Source organism: Panthera pardus, unplaced genomic scaffold, assembly GCF_024362965.1.
Source record: "Panthera pardus isolate Hobbes unplaced genomic scaffold, ASM2436296v1 HiC_scaffold_6, whole genome shotgun sequence".
Taxonomy (NCBI): domain Eukaryota; kingdom Metazoa; phylum Chordata; class Mammalia; order Carnivora; family Felidae; genus Panthera; species Panthera pardus.
In genome coordinates this window covers 63,657,853-63,676,751 of record NW_026526991.1, presented here as the reverse complement: position 1 = coordinate 63,676,751, position 18,899 = coordinate 63,657,853, and the positions used below count along the sequence as shown (strand labels likewise).

The following is an 18,899-nucleotide window of genomic DNA, read 5'->3' as shown; positions in this document are numbered from 1 at the left end:
CCATGTCCTCTGTGTCATGTTCCTGAAGTGTCCCAAGTCATAAAGATCATTTCCTTTTCTGACTGTTTATTACCTTTGTTGTCGACATTACTCCTATCACTCTTATTTTTGTGAAAATTTTTTAACATTTATTTATTTTTGAGAGAGAGAGACAGAGCGTGAGCAGGGGAGGGGCAGAGAGAGAGGGAGGCACAGAATCCGAAACAGGCTCCAGGCTCCGAGCTGCCAGCACGGAGCCCGATGCGGAGCTCGAACTCACAGACTTTGAGATCATGACCTGAGCTGAAGTCAGTTGCTGAACTGACTGAACCACCCAGGCGCCTCACTCCTATCACTCATATTTTATGTCTTATTATCTTGTCATTATGTTCACATGTCTTCTGTTCCCCTGATTAGATTGTAAGTCTTTTGGAGACAGTATTATATTTTAAATTTGTCTGCATCTTTGGTGCCATTTGGGCTTGTAAATAGCAGGCATTCAAAATATTTTCAATTGAATTAAAAGCACGTATATTTGTTAACTACTTTCTGTATGTTTAGCCTTCTTTGAGACTCTGTGGAGTATAGAAGGACATAAAAATAATTACTATCTTCAAAATACTTACAATATTATTATAAGTTAAAGTCAACATATACTAAAGTACTTAACTAGGGGCACCTGGGTGGCTCAGTCGGTTAAGCGTCCAACTTCAGCTCAGGTCATGATCTCACAGTTGGTGGGTTCGAGCCCCGCATCAGGCTCTGTACTGACAGCTCAGAGCCTGGAGCCGGCTTCAGATTCTGTGTCTCCCCTCTCTCTGTGCCCCTCCCTCACTCACACTCTGTCTCTGTCTCTCTCTCTCAAAAATAAATTAAAAAATAAAGTACTTAACTAACCACAGCATGGTAACTGATAGAAGAAATGTATGGAATGCTATGAGGATTCATAGAAGGGAGAGATGACATCTCTAAGAAGTGTTGGAGAGAGTGGGATAAAGAAAGGTTTCTTGGAAGAGGTGGCCTTTGAGATTGACTTTGAAGGATGGTTAAGATTTTGATGGGCAAAAATGGGCGGAGAGGGGGGTGAATTCCAAATTCAAGACAGGATTAGTGAAGAGATAGAGACTGTGGCAATGAATGCTAAGGCTCAGAAACAGGACCAGGGGCTTATACAGGAGATCAGAAATATGGTTCTGCCCCAGGGACACTGAAGCACAACCTTGTTTCGAATTTTAGGGCCAATGCAAGGTGTGGTGTGCAGGGGTTGAAACTTTAACATGGACCCGACTATGTTCTCCAGATGGAGTTTCTTTCGGGGCTAAGGATTATTTGCAACCTTTTTTTCCCCTCTCTGATAATATGGATTCACCTACAGTCTGATGTTATAGTGCGTGTAAAGCAGGGACTCCTTTCCTCCTCTTGGGGACAGAGGGTTGGTCGGATTATAGCCAGCCTCTTTTCTTTCAAGCCCAAATCAAATTGAATGCATTACTTACGGTTTTCTAACCTTGCCTTAGATCAGTAGTTCTGTTGTTAAATCATAATTTGTCTTACATCATTTCTCGGAAAAGTTGGAAGCGTTTTTGTGGAATTATTTCAACCATCAGCCTGAGCTCAACTCTGTGCTTTTTTCCTTGCCAACCTAAGACCCACGGAGAAGACCTAGGTCGTACGGAGTCTGTGGAGGGGGGTCGGATCACACTGCCTGCCCGCTTCTCTTTAATGCTCTTTCGTCTATCTGGACACTAGTTCAGAGATTGACAAGTAATTTGAGAAGGGCCTTTCCCCTCATCGTCAGTTACTTCCTTCTTCAATTCCAAGGGATGTTTCCCCAGAATTTAAGAACCCTTACCTAAGGAATAACATCAGAATTAGACAGAAACTTTCTCCGTTTTCAAGGGTCAGGTGCAGCCGCAAACAGAAGCATGAGATTTTCGATTTCTAGCAAGCGGTTGGAAGGACCTTTAAGCCCAGAGGCCCCTGAAGGGAGGGAGGCGGTTTCCAAGGCAACCGGGCCGGGAGCGGTAGCCTCCCTGGGCTCCCTCCCTCCTCCTCCTCCTCGCGGTAGCCCAGGGTACCGCCGGACAGCGTCCTCCCGTGCTCCGCGCGCTGATTGGCCGCACAGGCCGCACGCTGATTGGCTGCGGCGAGGCCTCGCGGGCCGGTGGCAATGGAGGCGGCGGCGGTTGATGGTTGACCGTTGGCTCCGGGGTAGGGGTCGCCGCTCGGGCGATCGGCTCAGAGCCGAGCGGAGCGCGCGGGCTGCTGACGCTCGGCCTGGAGCCCGCGGGCGAGACCTAGCTGGGTTCCGCCATGCCGGCCGGGAGTAACGAGCCGGACGGCGTCCTCAGCTATCAGGTAGGGCCCCGCCTCCCGCCCCTCCCCGGGGCTCAGCCTCCTCATCCTCTGCCCACCCTCCTGCCTCTGCCCCCGAGCCGGGCTCCGCAGGCCACTCCCTGAGGGCGAGGGGAGGCCGGCCCGGGACACCAGGGGGCGCTCCGGGCGTTTGGGGATCGGGCCGGGGCTGCGAGAGGGTGACCTTGGGCCGAACCTGGGAGCCGGCGGATCACTGCCGCATCCCTTGCGAGGCCGGCAGAGGAACCCTGACGGCGGCGGGCGGTGACCTCTGTTCTCGGGTACTCCTTCTTGGGAGAGAGGCTGGCTTCTGGCCTGGCGGTGTCCTGTTGGAACGTGGGAGAAAGGGTGGCCAGGGACCTCGCTCCGGTGGGGCAGGTCTCCTCTTTGTGTTGTTTCTGGAGACTTCTGGTTCCTCAGCGGCTCAGAGAAAGAGCTGGAAAGGCTGGAGGCTGGGGCCAGACCCCATTAGTGTGGCCAGCTTTATGAGTCTCGCCATCCCATTGGGCAGACAGCTGACAACTTCTGGCAAGGGAAGGGGGAATGGGCTGGGGAAGTGTTGAGAGGTCAGGAACAGGTGTTTATTTAAGGGAATGAGGAAACCAGGCTTAAGTAAGCCACAGCTCAACTGTTGGGGTGGCAAATGTAAGGAAAATCATCGGGCTAGGTGTCAGAGACTGCAGGCTCAAATCCTACATCTGCCTTGCGCTGGCTTTGTGACCTTGAGTAAGTCACTTGCCTCCTTGAACCTCAGTATCTCCGTCTAGTAAAATGCGAATGAGAATACCTGCTTTGCTTTCACAGTGTCGTTTTGAGGACTGAATGAGGTGCTATTTGTCAAATGTCTATTGTGTGACAACCAGTAAGAGAGTGGTAGCTCACTGAATTCTCACTCCCCCCTTTCCTGTACCGTCAGGTGGTTGTTACTGCTCTGGAAAGAGAGATTGAAGGGGGGGGGGGCAAGTCTGAAGTGGGGGGCTGTGGCGATGATGATGGGCCTTCTTAGGAAGGATGATAAGTCTTGGAAACAAGTGCCATGTTGATGTCAGGGATGGTTTCTGTAAGGAGGCAGGGGAAACATTCTGAGTTTGTAGCAAAACAGGCATGGACTCTCTCCTCTTCTTCCTGGTACTAGTTTGCCTCTAGATGATCCATGATTCCCTCTTTGCTTGTTCCATCAAAAAAGGAACCACATCTAAGATTTTGGAAAATCTTTCCATATCTGATCCCCCTAAGGCCTAAAAGCGTATTCAATCTATGTGGTGGGGATACAGTGATGAGCAAAACTATGCAATGTTCTTGTCCCCTTGGAGCTTCCTGTCTTGGAGGGTGGGGAGAAATAACCATGTTTAAATCAAATAACCACACAAGTGTATTATTATGAACTGTGATAAGTGTTTTCGAAGAAAGAGAGGCAGTCTCTCAGTGTTTCCAGCCTTGGTCTCAGACGAGAGAAGATTTTGCTAAGGAAGAAAATTAGAGATCTAAAGAATAAGTATCAACTGAGGGAAGAGGGAGATCAAAGGACCTTGGAGACAAAGAGAATAGCAGAAAGGGAACACATCTAGTTAGAGGGCCTGAAAGAAGGTCAGCGTGGCTGGAGCCACAGAGCAATGAGGGGAATGGTGTGAGATATACTCTGGGGTCGAAACACAGAGCCATTATAGCCCGTCCTGAGAAAGTTGGTATTTATTTAAGCAGCGAGGGGAAGCCACTGAAGGGGTTTAAGCAGGGAGGGGAAGGAGAAAGCGAGAGCGAGAGCGAGAGCGAGAGAGAGAGAGAGAGAGAGAGAGAAAGAACGCTCGAGCAAGTGCATAGAGTGAGTGGGGAGGGGTGAGAGAGCAAGCTCCAATGAAATCATGATCAGATTTTCCTGTTGAAAGATTTCTCTGGCTGCAGTGGGGAGAATAGAATAGGCTGGAAAGAGTGTGAGGAGACAGTGTGCTTAACATGCAGAATGTGTACCAGTCGTATTGTCGAGATCATAATAACCCATAAGCTTCTGTTAGTGCTTTGTGAAATTGATAATTCCTGAGTGCTTCTGGGGTCACATAGAAAATAATTATCTCCTTTACATCTAGTTCATGTAACTTTCTTGATCAGTGGGGTGAGGAGACAAAAAGGAATAGAGTAGGAACAGTAGGACCTCATGAAGGCTGGGTCAGGTGATGGGCAAATGGATACTTGAGATATAGGGAGGAAAAGAAAGGAGGACAGGAGGAGGAAAGGAAGTAGGGGTGATTTGGGGGACAAAAAGTCAACCGATTGAAAATTGCCAACGAAGCCTCCTATGTGCCAACTAGGCTGTGGGGGGTGGGGTGGGCGGAATGGACCTTGCAAAGAGAGGGGATTGTGCAACTTGCTGTAAAGAGATTCTAGGCATCACATCTAAATATCACAAGTCTAGGCTGTTTTTTCTGGCTTGGACTATTGCACTAGCCTCCTACACTTCCCTCTGCTTTTTCTCTTGCCCTTCTATAGTCCACTTTCCACATGGCAGCCAGAGAGAGCTTTCAAAAACACAAACCATGCCTGATCCCATCTTGAAACCCTTCAGTGGCTCCCCAGTGCATTTTAGAGTAAAATCCAATCTCCTTATCATGGCCTACCAAACTTTAATGTGCTCAGGGACTTGTCCACCCTTTCTGACTGCCTCTCCCCCATTCTCTCACCATGCACCCCTGCACTGGCTTTCTTTCTGTTTCTTCGATATGGCAAGCTCCTTCATACTTTAGGACTTCTGCTCTTGTTGTTTTCTCTGCCTAGGACATGATTCTATCCAGGGTTTTATGGGACTTAATTCTAATATTACCCCCTCAGAGCGGCTTTCCCTGACCCCCACAGTCACTGTCTTTCATATGATCCTGTTTTATGTTCTTAATAGCACTTATGACTTATCTGACGTGTTCTTGTTTGATTTCTATATTTTCTTTTTTGGAGAGAAGCTTGACGGGGGCAAGGACTAGGAGGAAAATCTTGCCATATAGCACAGTTCCTGGTATAAGATAGGCGCTCAGTTGCATGAGTGAATGAATGCCTTTCCTGTATCCAAAGTCAATGTGCTTCTCCTTCAGGAGCTCACGGTCTTGGGGTTAGCACAGAACATCAGGTGCCCATGCTTGCTTACACAAAAGCTGTCCCTTGTGTGCAGCTGTGCCTTTACTCAGGTATTCCAGCTGGGAAATCCTTCCCCTCCTCTTCACCTAGAATATCCCATTTAGCTTTCAGGGTCTGGCTCTTTATCACTCTCAGAATTCATCACTCAGTGTTCTCTGCTCACAGCACCCACCAAGGGCTATTACTGTCTCCAAAGTATGTGCCTTTAATCACTCTGCATTACTGTAGCTTGGTCTTTGACACCTACACCAATGCCTGGCTTGCAGCGAGCACTTAACTGTTTGGGAAGATATATGTGGCAAGGTATACAAAGGTTACATTGGAGTGGGAAGAGACTGCACTGAGGGAGGCCAGCTAGGAGGCTGTAATTTAGGATGAGTTAATGAAGGCCTGCCTTTCTGAATTTTGATGGGATCTCTGGAGGTGGTTATCGAAATTTTAGGAGTCAGTGAACTCTTAAAGGGGTGAGGTAGTAAGGGAGGAAGAAGGGCAGGGGCGCCTGAGTGGCTCAGTCAGTTGAGCGTCTGACTTCAGCTCAGGTCATGGTCTCACAGTTTGTGAGTTCGAGCCCCGCGTCGGGCTCTGTGCTGACAGCTCTGAGCCCGGAGCTTGCTTCAGATTCTGTGTCTCCTCCTCTCTCTGTGCCTCCCGTGCTCATGCTCTATATCTGTCTGTCTCTCAATAATAAATAAACGTTAAAAAAAAAAAAAGAGCAGAAAGCTCTAGGGAGAGCCCCTAGTTTGGACTGGAACTGAGGACATCTTGTATCTTGTGAGTCCTCCTGATCAGCACTTTCAGAACTGAGCAGAAAGGAGCACTGGAGGAGAAGGCCGGAGTGGTTGGAACCATCAGCACTCCAGCCAAGTGGTTCTGGGAACTGCAGGGAGGTTCAGGGACGGTGTCAGCGACGGAGCGGGGAGCAAGTGAGTTTGGGTATTCACCAAGGTTTTTATGTGAATCAGGCCTGCTCAGAATGGAAAGCTTTGCAGAAATCTTCAGAATAGTGAGCCCTGGGAAATGGGTGATGATTGGGAAGGGTGGCCGATGAGAAGACAGTCACATTCCGTACCTTATGGTAGACCTGAAAAAACTCCTCTAAGCCAAGAGTTCGTGACAGAGACGGAATGCTAGTGCCCAATGGCTGGCACGTGTCGGAGCCCAGTCAACACCAGCTGAATGTTGTTGAATAAAAACATCAGCCATAGCGGTTTCGCCTCTCACTACATCGCAGTGTACAAATCCATATGGCCCCGCCCCCTCCCGACAGCCGGGAGGTGTTCCTTTCCTATGAGGGAGTGGGGAAAACCGAACATTCTCTGTACCTGGCTTTCCCAGCTCTGCTGGGGAGCTTTGGTAGGGGAGGGGTGGGCGGTCCTGACAAACAGAGAACTGAGGTAGTGTGGGGGACAATGCAGGCTGCAAATTTACTTCCTTCAAAATTTGTGGATAATTGCCTTAGCTCATAGTTTGCCTTGGCAGGGTAGCCGGGGCTCTCAGTCAAGACTGCCCTAGTAGTTAGTAATCATTAGGACACAGAAAGCAACCGTGTTTATTCTGGATCTGCTGCCAGGTTACGGCAACAAATCTTAGATAATGGGGAGGTTGTTGTTCCCTGTAAGATAGTAAGTAATAAGTTTACTCTGGTCTTGGTAGTTAGGGAACCCTAATGTGTGTATTAGTTTCTATTGCTGCCATAGCAAATTACCACAAATTTAGTGGCTTAAAACAACACAAATTGATTATCTTTCAGTTCTCTACTTCACAAGTCCAATGCAGCTCTCACTGGGCTAAAATCGAAGTGTTGGCAAGGCTGTGTTTCTTTCTGGAGGCTCTGAGGAAGAATCTGTTTCCTTGATTTCTTCAGCTTTTAAAGGCTACCTTGTTTCCTTGGCTTCTCGTTCCTTTCCTCAACTCCAAGCCGCCAGCATAGGGTGTCTCAAACCCTACTTTTGGTATCACATCTCTTTCTCTGACTCAAGTCTTCTGCCGCCATTCCCCCCCCCCCCCCAACTCTTTAGGGATTCTTGTGATTGCATAGAGCCCACCAGATAATCCAGGATAATCTCCTTATTTTAAGTTCATCTGATTAGCAACATTACTTCCGTCAGTAACCTTAACTGGGGGGCCATTATTCTGCCTACCACAATGTACTAACTAGCAATCTTAATACAGAACAGGAGTTACTCTAGGTGGGGCTCAATAAAAGAATCACTTAGAAACCATAGCTACTTTGGAATTTGAGGCCCTAGCAGGTTGCTGAATAGTCAGAATAGGAAGCTCATGGGTATTTAGGAGCTCATGGCCACTGAGAGGAGGTCCGGAACAGCTGCACGAGTCCTTGCGGAACCTTTTTTTTTTCCCCCCCTCGCTATAGCAGTCTGAATTCAGCGAGGAAGTCAAATTCATGGGCATTTGTGGGCCAGATTCACTGACAGGGTGTCTGAGGGACCAGAATTCAGAGACTTTGCTGGCTGAAGAGAAAGGAAATGAGATGGAGAACTCTTGGAAGTCTGGTCAGTAAAAGGGCAAAGTACAAGTTTGAAGTACAAGGTTCTGGCACACTATGGGTTTAAGGTGGCAATAATGTAGATCTTGAACTGTGGACATGAATGCATGATTGGGTGACTTGAGCTCTCTGAAATGACCGGGTTCTTTGCTTTTGGCAATAATAGCGTGTAATGTTAATTGTAAGAATACAGAGAGGCTTGAGTTTGAGTTCCTCCTATCCCACTTACCTCTTGTGTGATCTTACTTAGCCTTGATTTTAAGACTGTTGTGAGGATGAAGTGGGGCAATATACATATGTAAGGCACAATGCTAGGCGTATAGGAAGTGCTCAATAAATATTTGTTCCTGATACTCCCTGTGTCAACTCAATTTGCTGATCAGAAACCCTGGAAGTCACTTCTGTATTTGCTGTTTTAAAAATGGTTAAATGTGTCAGAACTCAATAATTGCTTGACTCTTTTTTGTTGGGGGTAAGGATGGGAGGGTGGAAGGGTGGAAGGATGTCATACGCCATGTCTGAAAACATCGGATCTTTAGGAAAAAAGATGACAGGGGTCTCTGGAAGTGAAAAGTCTGAGACTGACTGCAGGCATGGAGGGGCAGTTGAGTTGGGCAGGTCCACCACCCCACAGGTCCGGAGTGGCGCTGCAGGGGGCACGAGTCAGGGAGAGGGCTCCAAATGGACTCCACTGCCTGCCACCTTCCCCTTCCCCTGCAGCCTCCGAGGCTGCTTCCAGGAGCTGGAGCCATTATGTAAGACTCAGCCCTGACCCTGCCTTTTAATTTGTCCATTAACTGTAAGTAAGAATCTGGTCTGTTACTCAGGTATGGTTCATTCATTTTTCAAGGCTCATAACAAGATGTGCCTTGAAATTTCAATGTTTTAATGTGTATTTAACCCCCTTAGTTCTTTTTATCTTATCTAGTCCTTGAGGTAGGCACCCAAATCAATTCACATTTACATAGTGGGTCATTGTCAGTGAGCTAGGAGGAAGGACAGAAAAGAGGAGACTTAGAAACATTGCCTTTTCTCTAGTTCACTCTCCTTTCCCTCCTCCCTTCTTTCCTTTTTCTCCCACACTTATATAACGTGGTTCTCATGATTTTAATCTTTTCTGAGTCACAAGCTTCCCTGAGAATCTGGTGAACGTTATGGACCCTCTTAAGAAAAATGTACACTTACACATAATCCTCTGAAGTTCATTCATGGGAACCCTGGAAATCTATGGATAAGAAATCCTCTCTGCCACAAATAATGGTGGTATCAGAGGACATAATAGCCAACTGGTGAGGAATCTGTAACAAGCACAGACCAATGAGACTTGATATTCTTTACTTTTTTTTATGATTTTAAACAAACTTTGTATACACAGTACTTGAAATTTATGGAACATTTCGAGCAGACAACGAAGTAGAAAGACTTGTAAAAGTGACTTGCTATGTACCCATGACCTGGCTTCAGCAATGAACACTCACCTATGTTGTTTCATTATATCCCCACACACTCTCCAAATCCCAGACATCATATTATTTCATCAGTAAAAACTTCAGTATGGGGCGCGTGGGTGGCTCAGTCGGGTAAGTGTCTGACTCTTGGTTTCGACTCAGGTCATGATCTCATGGTTCATGGGATAGAGCCCTGCAACAGGCTCTGTGCTGACAGCATGGAGCCTGCTTGGGATTCTCTCTCTCCCTCTCTCTCTGCCCCTCCCATGTTTGCTCTCTCTCTCAAAATAAATAAGCTTAAAAAAAACCTTTAGTATGTATCACTAAAGATTAAGGACTTTCTTTTTATGATATCACTACCATGTCACAATATTGTTATTATTTTTTTTAACTAACAGTTAACTCCTTAATACAATCAAATGTCCATGTAGTTGTTTAAATTTATGAGTGCCAGGGGTGCCTGGGTGGCTCGGTCAGTTAAGCATCTGACTTCGGCTCAGGCATGATCTTGCGGTTCGTGGGTTCGAGCCCTGTGTTGGGCACTGTGCTGACAGCTCAGAGCCTGGAGCCTGCTTCTGATTCTGTGTCTCCCTCTCTCTCTGTCCCTCCCCCACCGCCCCACACTCTATCTCTGTCTCTCTCTGTCTCTCAAAAATAAATAAACATTAAAAAACAAAAGATAAAAAAAATTAATTTAGGAGTGACTTTTAATTTTTTAAATAGTTGGTTTACTTGAACCAGGATCCAAATGAGGTCCACACATTCACATTCAAGCCTGACATTTCAAATGCTTTGGCTAATGGTGTTTGACAGTGGCTCTGTTTTCTTTGGCAAGACAAAGAAAGTGGATGAACAATTATTCAGTGAATGTAGGCTGTGGTTAACCAATCAAAATTACGGAAACAAGTCGATTTTTCAACCTGAATATTTCAGGTGATTGACCTTGCTCTCCATATTTTGCTTTTATAGTTCTTAGAGTCATAAAATCAATTATGCCACCCTCCCCTCCTTCCTCTAGATTCCTGCTGTGTTCTATGTAATGCCAGGTATCTGTGGACAGTGCTAAGCATTGTAACCAATTGGTCCCTGTCCTTTGGATATTACAAACCTGCGGGGAAGCCAATACGAAAAATTATTCATATATATGAAGTTTTATGAGAAAATATATGATCATATGATAAAGAGTTCAGAAAACTAGTATTTATTCATCACAATTTTTATTTTATTTATTTATTTATATATTTTTTTAACGTTTATTTATTTTTGAGACAGAGAGAGACAGAGCATGAATGGGGGAGGGTCAGAGAGAGGGAGACACAGAATCTGAAACAGGCTCCAGGCTCCGAGCTGTCAGCACAGAGCCCCACGCGGGGCTTGAACTCACGCACCGCGAGATCACGACCTGAGCCGAAGTTGGCCGCTCAACCGACTGAGCCACCCAGGCGCCCCTCATCACAATTTTTAGATACTTACCATGTACCGGACATTATACTAGCTTCTAGGTACATAGTGGTGGACATAGGGACAGCACCCCCACTTCTGGAACTTACAAGCGTGCAAACTACTTACAGTGGTAAGCTATTGTATTGGGCTCTAAGAATATAAAGATGGCAAATTGTGGCTGGTACCATCAAGAAATCCGTGATCTAAAAGGTGAGCTAGATAAACAAAGGACAAATCTAAAATAAAGGCAAGTTTATCCACCTAAAAGTTATTCCTTAGAAAGATCTTTACATGAGAGTTTTTAGAGCTTAGATAGAAGTGAAACTGACAAGCCTTGGAAAATTGACCCAAAGTGCCTATGGTGGTGGGGAAGACATTGATGTTAAAGATGTATTAGAAGGTTTTTTTTTTAAATAATTTTAACTAATTATAAAATGTGAAAAATTAATATTTCTAAGTTAATATATTATTTTACATATCTGTAATCTTTCAGTTTTATTGGTAAATATTTATGTATCACTCAAAGGTAAGAGTTATTTTTTCAATTAAATTTTTAAAATTATTTTAATTTCCGTATAGTTAGTTTCAGGTGTACAATATAGCAATTCAACACTTCCATAAAAAAAGATAAAAATTCTTTAGGGGCGCCTGGGTGGCGCAGTCGGTTAAGCGTCCGACTTCAGCCAGGTCACGATCTCACGGTCCGTGAGTTCGAGCCCCGCGTCAGGCTCTGAGCCCCGCGTCAGGCGCTGGGCTGATGGCTCGGAGCCTGGAGCCTGTTTCCGATTCTGTGTCTCCCTCTCTCTCTCTGCCCCTCCCCCGTTCATGCTCTGTCTCTCTCTGTCCCAAAAATAAATAAAAAACGTTGGAAAAAAAAAATTAAAAAAAAAAAAAGATAAAAATTCTTTAAAAAATAAGCATAGTATCACCTAAAGAAAAAAATAGCAATTGCTTTACTATCATAAAAGATCTCGTCAATATTCAAATTGGCAATTGTCTCAAAAAATCATTTAAAAAATAGCTAAAAAATTATTTGTTTGTTTGAATCAGGATTCAAATAAAGTCTGCACATTGAGATTGGTTTTTAAACCAATCTCTTTTAAACTACTGGTTTACTTTCTTTCTCTGTCTCTGTCTTTCTCTTCTTGCAATTGTTTGTTTTAAAAAAGGGGTAGGAGGAGGGAGAGGATTTGTTCTATAGCTTTATAATTTTGCTGATTGTATTCTCATGCTGGTGTTTTTCCGTGGAACTCTGTTTCACTGTATTTTCAGTAAATTGGTATTTCGATTTAGAGGCTTGATCAGATTCAGGGACAATTTATTTGTTAAGATTACCTAATGGGTGGTGATATAGTCTCCCATTAGGAGGCATATAATATCTGGTTGTCTCTCCTTGTGATGTTAGTGGCTGTTGAAAATCAATGCAATCCATTAGGGATTGTGAAATGGTGATGTCCTAATTCTAACACTCCTTTTTCATTTATTCTTTTCTATAATAGGAAACTTCTCTCATCTCTTCTATGGTACTACTCTATGGCACAATTTATATAGGAAAGCTAGGATACATTTTTAACAGTTTCGAAAATAATGGGTTGGTTTGTTAGCATTCTTCTCCAATGGTGACCAATTAATTTTTATTTTTTATGTATTTTTTAACGTTTATCCATTTTTGAGACAGAGAGAGACAGAGCATGAGTGGGGAACGGTCAGAGAGAGAGGGAGACACAGAATCTGAAACAGGCTCCAGGTTCTGAGCTGTCAGCACACAGCCTGACGCGGGGCTCGAACCCATGGACTGCGAGATCATGACCTGAGCCAAAGTCTGACGCTCAACCGACTGACCCACCCAGGTGCCCCACCAATTAATTTTTAAAGTGACATTGTGAACTCATAGATTTTAACATATCTGATCTATTCAATCTGTTGCAGTTACTACTCTTACTGATGCTCAAAGTATCCTAAAAGGCAAGGGATCTCTTTAAGTTGACTCCCTAGTGGTCTGTGAGTGCCTTTTAGTAGACAATGGTATTTTAAGAGACCACAGTCTGGGTGCTAAGGATACTCATTGCTACTGGCTGATCATTTTTTCTAGGGCTTTTGAGTGGACGGAGCTAGAAAATGTAAATTTATAAATTTAAAAACACTTAAAGATAAAAATGTATTCTATATTCTTGTTGACCCATCCAATTCAAAATCAGGACTGAATGGTTTTTACTTAACTTCTGTCCTAAGACTGTATTTCCTTTTACCCCTGCTGAGAATGCCAGTTCTCAATGACATTGAGAGTGACAGAACAAGTTGACATGATCACGAATATGTTTATCTCACAATGCACAACAGCATCAGAGTGATAGCACCAACACTCCCACCAACAGATAACTAAACGGTAGTTTAAGATATTCTTAAACTCTTTTTGTCTTAGGGTATATACCACTGAGGATGTTCAGGCAGCTTATTGTATTTTACAGTTACTTGGAATAATATCTCTTGGAATAGTTATGCCATCAATTTGGCATTTGCTTTCATTTGATTTTTCATTTCTGGGAATTGCTTTTAAAATTTTTAGTTGTTTTAAAATTATGTGAGATATTGGGGCACCTGGGTGGCTCAGTCGGTTGAGTGTCAGACTTTGGCTCAGGTCATGATCTTGTGGTTGGCGAGTTCAAGCCCTGCATCTGGCTTGCTGCTGTCAGCCTGTCAATGCAGAGCCTGCTTGGGATCTTCTGTCCCCCTCTCTCTGCCCCTCCCCCATGTGCACGCTCCCAAAAAGTAAATATTAAAAAAATAAAATAAAATTATGTTAAGATATTTACAAAATAAGGTATTTTCAAAGAAGTCTAATTTTCTGTCCTTTTCTCCTCTAACCTATTCCCTCACTCCTCTATGGGTAACTCTTTAAAAATTTTTTTCATGGTGGGGCAGCTGGGTGGCTCTGTTGGTTAAGCATCCAACTTCAGCTCAGGTTATGGTCTCATGGGTTCGTGAGTTCAAGCCCCACATCAGATGAGCTTGTGCCCCACTTCAGGATTCTCTCTCTTTTGCCTTTCTCTGCCCCTCATTGGATTCTCTCTCTCTCCCTCTCTCTCTGCCCCTTGCTCACTCATGCTCTTTCTCTCTCAAAAAATAAAAAAAGAATAAATAAACAACAGGAATTTATTTCCTAAAATTTTTTTCATGACTTATTCTTCCTTTATAGGTTTTTAAGTATAAGCATATGCTTATGTTCTAACACCCTTTCTTTTTTATATGTAATTTTTTTTAAGTAAGCTCTATGCCCAATGTGGGGTTTGAACTCACAACCCTGAGATCAAGAATCTCATGCTCCACTGACTGAGCCATCCCAACAACCTTTCTCTGATAAAAGTTAGCAAACAGCAAACAGTTTTCTCTACGTTGCTTTTTAAACTTAATATTATATCTTGGAGATTATTCCATGATAGTAATAATATGAAATTTTAAATGTCTATAAACTAAATTCATAAGTAAAACACTATAAGTGTTGGAAGCAATCCAAGTGTCCATTGATAGATGAATGGATAAAGAAGACATGGTGTACACACACACACACACACACACACACACACACACACAGAGGAATATTATGTAGTCATAAAAAAGAATGAAATCTTGCTGTTTGCAACAACGTGGATAGATCTAGGAAGTATAGTGCTGAGTGAAATACATCAGTCAGAGAAAAGAATACCATATAATCTCATTCATCTGTGGAATTTAAGAAACAAATGAATAAACAAAAAACCCAGACTCTCTCTCTCTCTTTTTTTTAAGTTTATTTATTTTTGAGAGAGAGAGGGTACAAGTGAGTGAGAGGCTGAGAGAAAGGGAAAGAGAGAATCCTATGAGGCGCAGGCAGGGTGGGGTGGGTGGGGTGGGGGGCAGTGAAAAAAATACATATATATGTAGACATTTGACTTTCATCTACTTCCCTAGAAGTTAGTCTATTCAAGTTGTCCTCAAGAACTTTTTTGAATCTTCTTATCGGGGAAATGGATTGCTTTATATTCAGAGTTGCCTCGTTTGAGGACATAGATGATAACTTGAAAAAGTGTTGGAACAGTAAGCTGGAAATTTGTTTTTTTTTTTTTTTTTAATGTTTATTTATTTTTGAGACAGAGAGAGACAGAGCATGAACGGGGGAGGGTCAGAGAGAGAGGGAGACACAGAATCCGAAGCAGGCTCCAGGCTCTGAGCTGTCAGCACAGAGCCCGATGCGGTGCTCGAACTCACGGACCGTGAGATCATGACCTGAGCCGAAGTCGGATGCTTAACCGACCGAGCCACCCAGGCGCCCCTAGTAAGCTGGAAATTTGAGCAGGATCTGGAAGATGATAAGGATTTGATGGAGAGTTGGGGGGGGGGGGGAACGTTAGATGCAGGACATGTGAGCAAAGGCGTGAAAGTGGGAACATGCAGAGTGCCCATGGGATCAGTGAACTTGGCTGGAGCTGCAGGTTTGATCAGAGAAATAGACTGACAGGAAAATCAGTTAAGATTAAAAAAAAAATAGTTCAGGGTCTTGATAAGGTAGGTGCCATTATAGTCATGATTTTAACAAAGAATTATTGAGCACCTACTCTGTGAAAAGTCTGTGTAGGGTGTTGGAGGAACAGTGGTGAGGAAGGCAGACAGGGTTCCTCCCTCAAGGAGCAGAGACATGTCATTACAGAGAAGCGCAGTGTGCAATAAGGGCTTATAAATGGGAGGACCTCACTTAGTTCAGATGAGGGAAGCCTTCCAAGGAAGTGCATTGAGGCTGAGATCTGTGGGATGATGAGTAAGTATTGGCCGCTGGTGGTAGGAGGTGGGGCTAGCAGGGAGAGGATGATAGTTCTAGACCGAGGGAGCAACACTTAAGGAAGAAAGTGAGTCTGGTTCCAGAACTGAAAACATGTCCAGTATGACTGAAAGGGCACGGGAGTGTGGCATAGAGTAGATGAGAGATGAGAGTAGATTTGAGAGCAATCGCACAGGAGGACCTGATAAGAAAAGGAAGCTATCTCCCTGAAGGCATATAATAGGCACTTAATACACGTGGAATGGATAAATAAATGCATTTGAAATTTCAAATGTGGACTAAGAAACAGTCCTGCCATGGGTAAGTGTAAGTAAATGAGCACAGGGTGCTTGTTTTGGAAAGAAGATCAGTTTGGTTTTAGACAACGTGGGTCTTGTGGTCAACATCCCAGTGGTTTGTCAAATACTGAGTCAACAGTCTCAGGCTGTAGTTGAAATTGGAAGACTCAAGTGAGGGAAACCAAAGGTAGAGCGCTCTTGCTTGGGATTTATGGTTAGAGGAAGAAGACAAGCCTTAGAATGAGACAGGGGAGACTTGATCAAAGGAGCAGGATGGAGAATTTCAAGGACAACAGGCTCAAATACTGAAGGGAGATCAAGGAGATCAGTCGACACTAAAAAAAAAAACAAAAAAAACATGTGGTTGACACCGCTTGCAAAATGCAGACATGCTATGCACTTGCACTTGTGGGGAGGTAGAAAAGGCGTGATATCTGCAGTCACAAGACCAGAGTTCATCCCACCTCTGCCTTTTACCACATTTGTGCCCTTGGGCAATAATTACTTAATCCTCTCTAAGTCTCGGGCTGTTCATTTATAAAATGAGAAAGAGAATGGCTGTCATTAAAAATATTTTTTTTAACTATTTATTTTTGAGAGAGACAGAGCAAGAGCGGAGGAGGGGCAGAGAGAGAGGGAGACACGGAATCTGAAGCAGGCTCCAGGCTCTGAGCTGTCAGCACAGAGCCCGATGTGGGGCTCGAACTCACAAACTGTGAGATCATGACCTGAGCTGAAGTTGGTTACTTAATCGACTGAGCCGCCCAGGCACCCCTGAGAATGGCTGTCATTTTTGCATCTCAAAGTTATTGTGAGGTTCAAATGAAAAACGTATGTAAACCATTGTTTTCTCCCCCAAGGGTTGCAAAAAGGGTCTGGCATACATGTGGTACTTCAGTGGATGTCTGAATGAACGTATGCTTATTACTATGGCTACTTATTTATATTTCAACAGAGACCAGATGAAGAAGCCGTGGTGGATCAGGGTGGGACCAGTACAATTCTTAACATTCACTATGAGAAAGAAGAGTTGGAAGGTAAGAACTGCCGTTTTTTGTGGTGGGGAAAATAAATGAGAGGCAGCCTGGTGTGGGAGGAGAATTTTGCCATCAGGAGATCTGCGTTTGAGCCCGCTGACTCTTTTCTCACTACCTGTCAGACCTGGGGGGAAAACCACTCAATTTCCCTTAGCCTCAGTGTCCTCATCTGTTAAATAAAAGTAGGGATATTAATACAGAGAACAAACTGGTGGTTGCCAGAGGGGAGGTGGGTGGAGTGGGGATGGATGAAATAGATAAAGGGGACTAAGAGGTACAAACTTCCAGTTATAAAATAAGTAAGTCATGGAGATGAAAAGTACGGGGATGTAGTCAATAATATTGTAAGTGACAATTGACAATAAATATTGTAATAATGTTGTTTGGTGACAGATGGTGACTGCGCTTACCATGATGAGCACGGAGTAATGCACAGAATCGCTAAATCGTCATGTTGTGCACCTGTATGTTAACTGTATAATTAACTGTATGTTAATTATAATTCCATTTTAAAAGTAGGGATATTAATACCTTACTAGTAGGTTCTAATAACATGTGAGACAGCGCTTTGAGCACTGTTAAGTCCGATAGAAATATTAACAAATGATCTCTTCTTGAGACTGTGAAGGACTCGGGTCAGCTTGTCAATTCCTGGCAATTGCCCACAAATATAAATGTAAACATGTACACAGTTTGTACAAGAGAATAAAATAAGGGTAGTTTAAAAAATTCAGCTTGGTTATAAAACCCTGTTTTTGCCCCATCTCCAGTGTTTCCCATTCTAATGATACCCATTTCTGCCTGGTGTTTTTATCTAACTAAGACAAGAGAAGACATACACCCCTATTCTCTAATTCACAGCACAGAACTGTATTTAAAAAAACCCAGGTGGGGACGCCTGGGTGGCTCAGTCAAGGAAGTGTCCCGTTCGGTTTTGGCTCAGGTCATGATCTCATGGTTTGCGGGTTCGAGCCCTGCATCGGGCTTTGTACTGACAATGCAGAGTCTGCTTGGGATTCTCTCTCTGCCTCTCTCTCTGCCCCTCCCCTCCCCCCCCTCTCTCTGAAAATAAACAGGCATTAAAAAAAAGCCAAGTTGAGGGGCGCCTGGGTGGCTCAGGCAGTTAAGCGTAGGGCTCTTGATTTTGGCTCAGGTCACGATCTCACAGTTCATGAGATGGAGCCCCACATCTGACAGCACAGAGCCTGCTTGGGATTCTCTCTCTCCCTCTCTCACTGCCCCTCCCCAGCTCACATGCACGCTGGCTCGAGAACACACACATTCTCTCTCTCTCTCTCACTCAAAATAAATAAATAAACTTAAAAAAAAAAACCCCAACTCAAGTGCAAGGGAAAGGAGAGGGGTTTTTATTGATCTGCTCTGTCTAGTTTACCTTATTAAGGCTCTTTTTTTTTTCCTGTCCCACCCCTAGATCCCCACATGACCATTGGTAGTGCCCTTCCATTTTTCTTTTTCCCATAGGACCTGGTTTCCTGATAAGTGGTGATGTTCGGTTTTATTAGAGAAAGGCTTGTGTCCAGTATAGCTTTAATGAGAACCCACATTTGGCTCAAAAACCTTTGTTAAGTCTCTGCAGCGTCCCCTGCAATGTGGAAGACTATGATACAGCAACTTTCTAATGACTGAGACAGCATGTAAAATGTTCTCTCTGTACTGCTTGTTCCCGTGACTTTTTTTTTTTTTTTTTCATCAAAGTTGTGTAATCCTCAGAGAAAACTTGTCCTCTGGATGGGGAGAGTGAGAGCTGTAGAGGCTGACTCAGCCTCTGGGTTTGTTACCATGAGAACTTATGTGGGTGGCTCCTGGAGGTCAGTGGAGGTTGGACATATCAAGGTCAAGTTTTCTAAGTTATTTTTGACCAGATGGAAGAAGAGCCAATGTGGGTTTCAGCGACCGGGAGAA

At 44.1% G+C, this 18,899-nt stretch overlaps 1 protein-coding gene across 9 annotated transcripts in view; it reads left to right on the top strand.

The window, feature by feature from the left end:
• The first annotated feature begins 2,119 nt into the window (after window positions 1–2,119).
• SLC4A8 (solute carrier family 4 member 8) overlaps window positions 2,120–18,899 on the top strand; it is a 75,825-nt gene continuing 59,045 nt past the window's right edge. For 5 of the 9 annotated variants that reach the window (XM_019419397.2, XM_019419402.2, XM_019419401.2 and 2 more), the window contains exons 1-2: window positions 16,544–16,770; window positions 16,895–16,976. In XM_019419397.2, the coding sequence (XP_019274942.1) occupies window positions 16,720–16,770; window positions 16,895–16,976 (133 nt within the window). In that variant the 5' untranslated portion in view covers window positions 16,544–16,719. Of the gene's footprint in view, window positions 2,338–16,543; window positions 16,771–16,894; window positions 16,977–18,899 lie in introns of those variants that run through there. The other 4 variants (XM_019419395.2, XM_053894861.1, XM_053894860.1 and 1 more) reach the window with 2 other exon arrangements.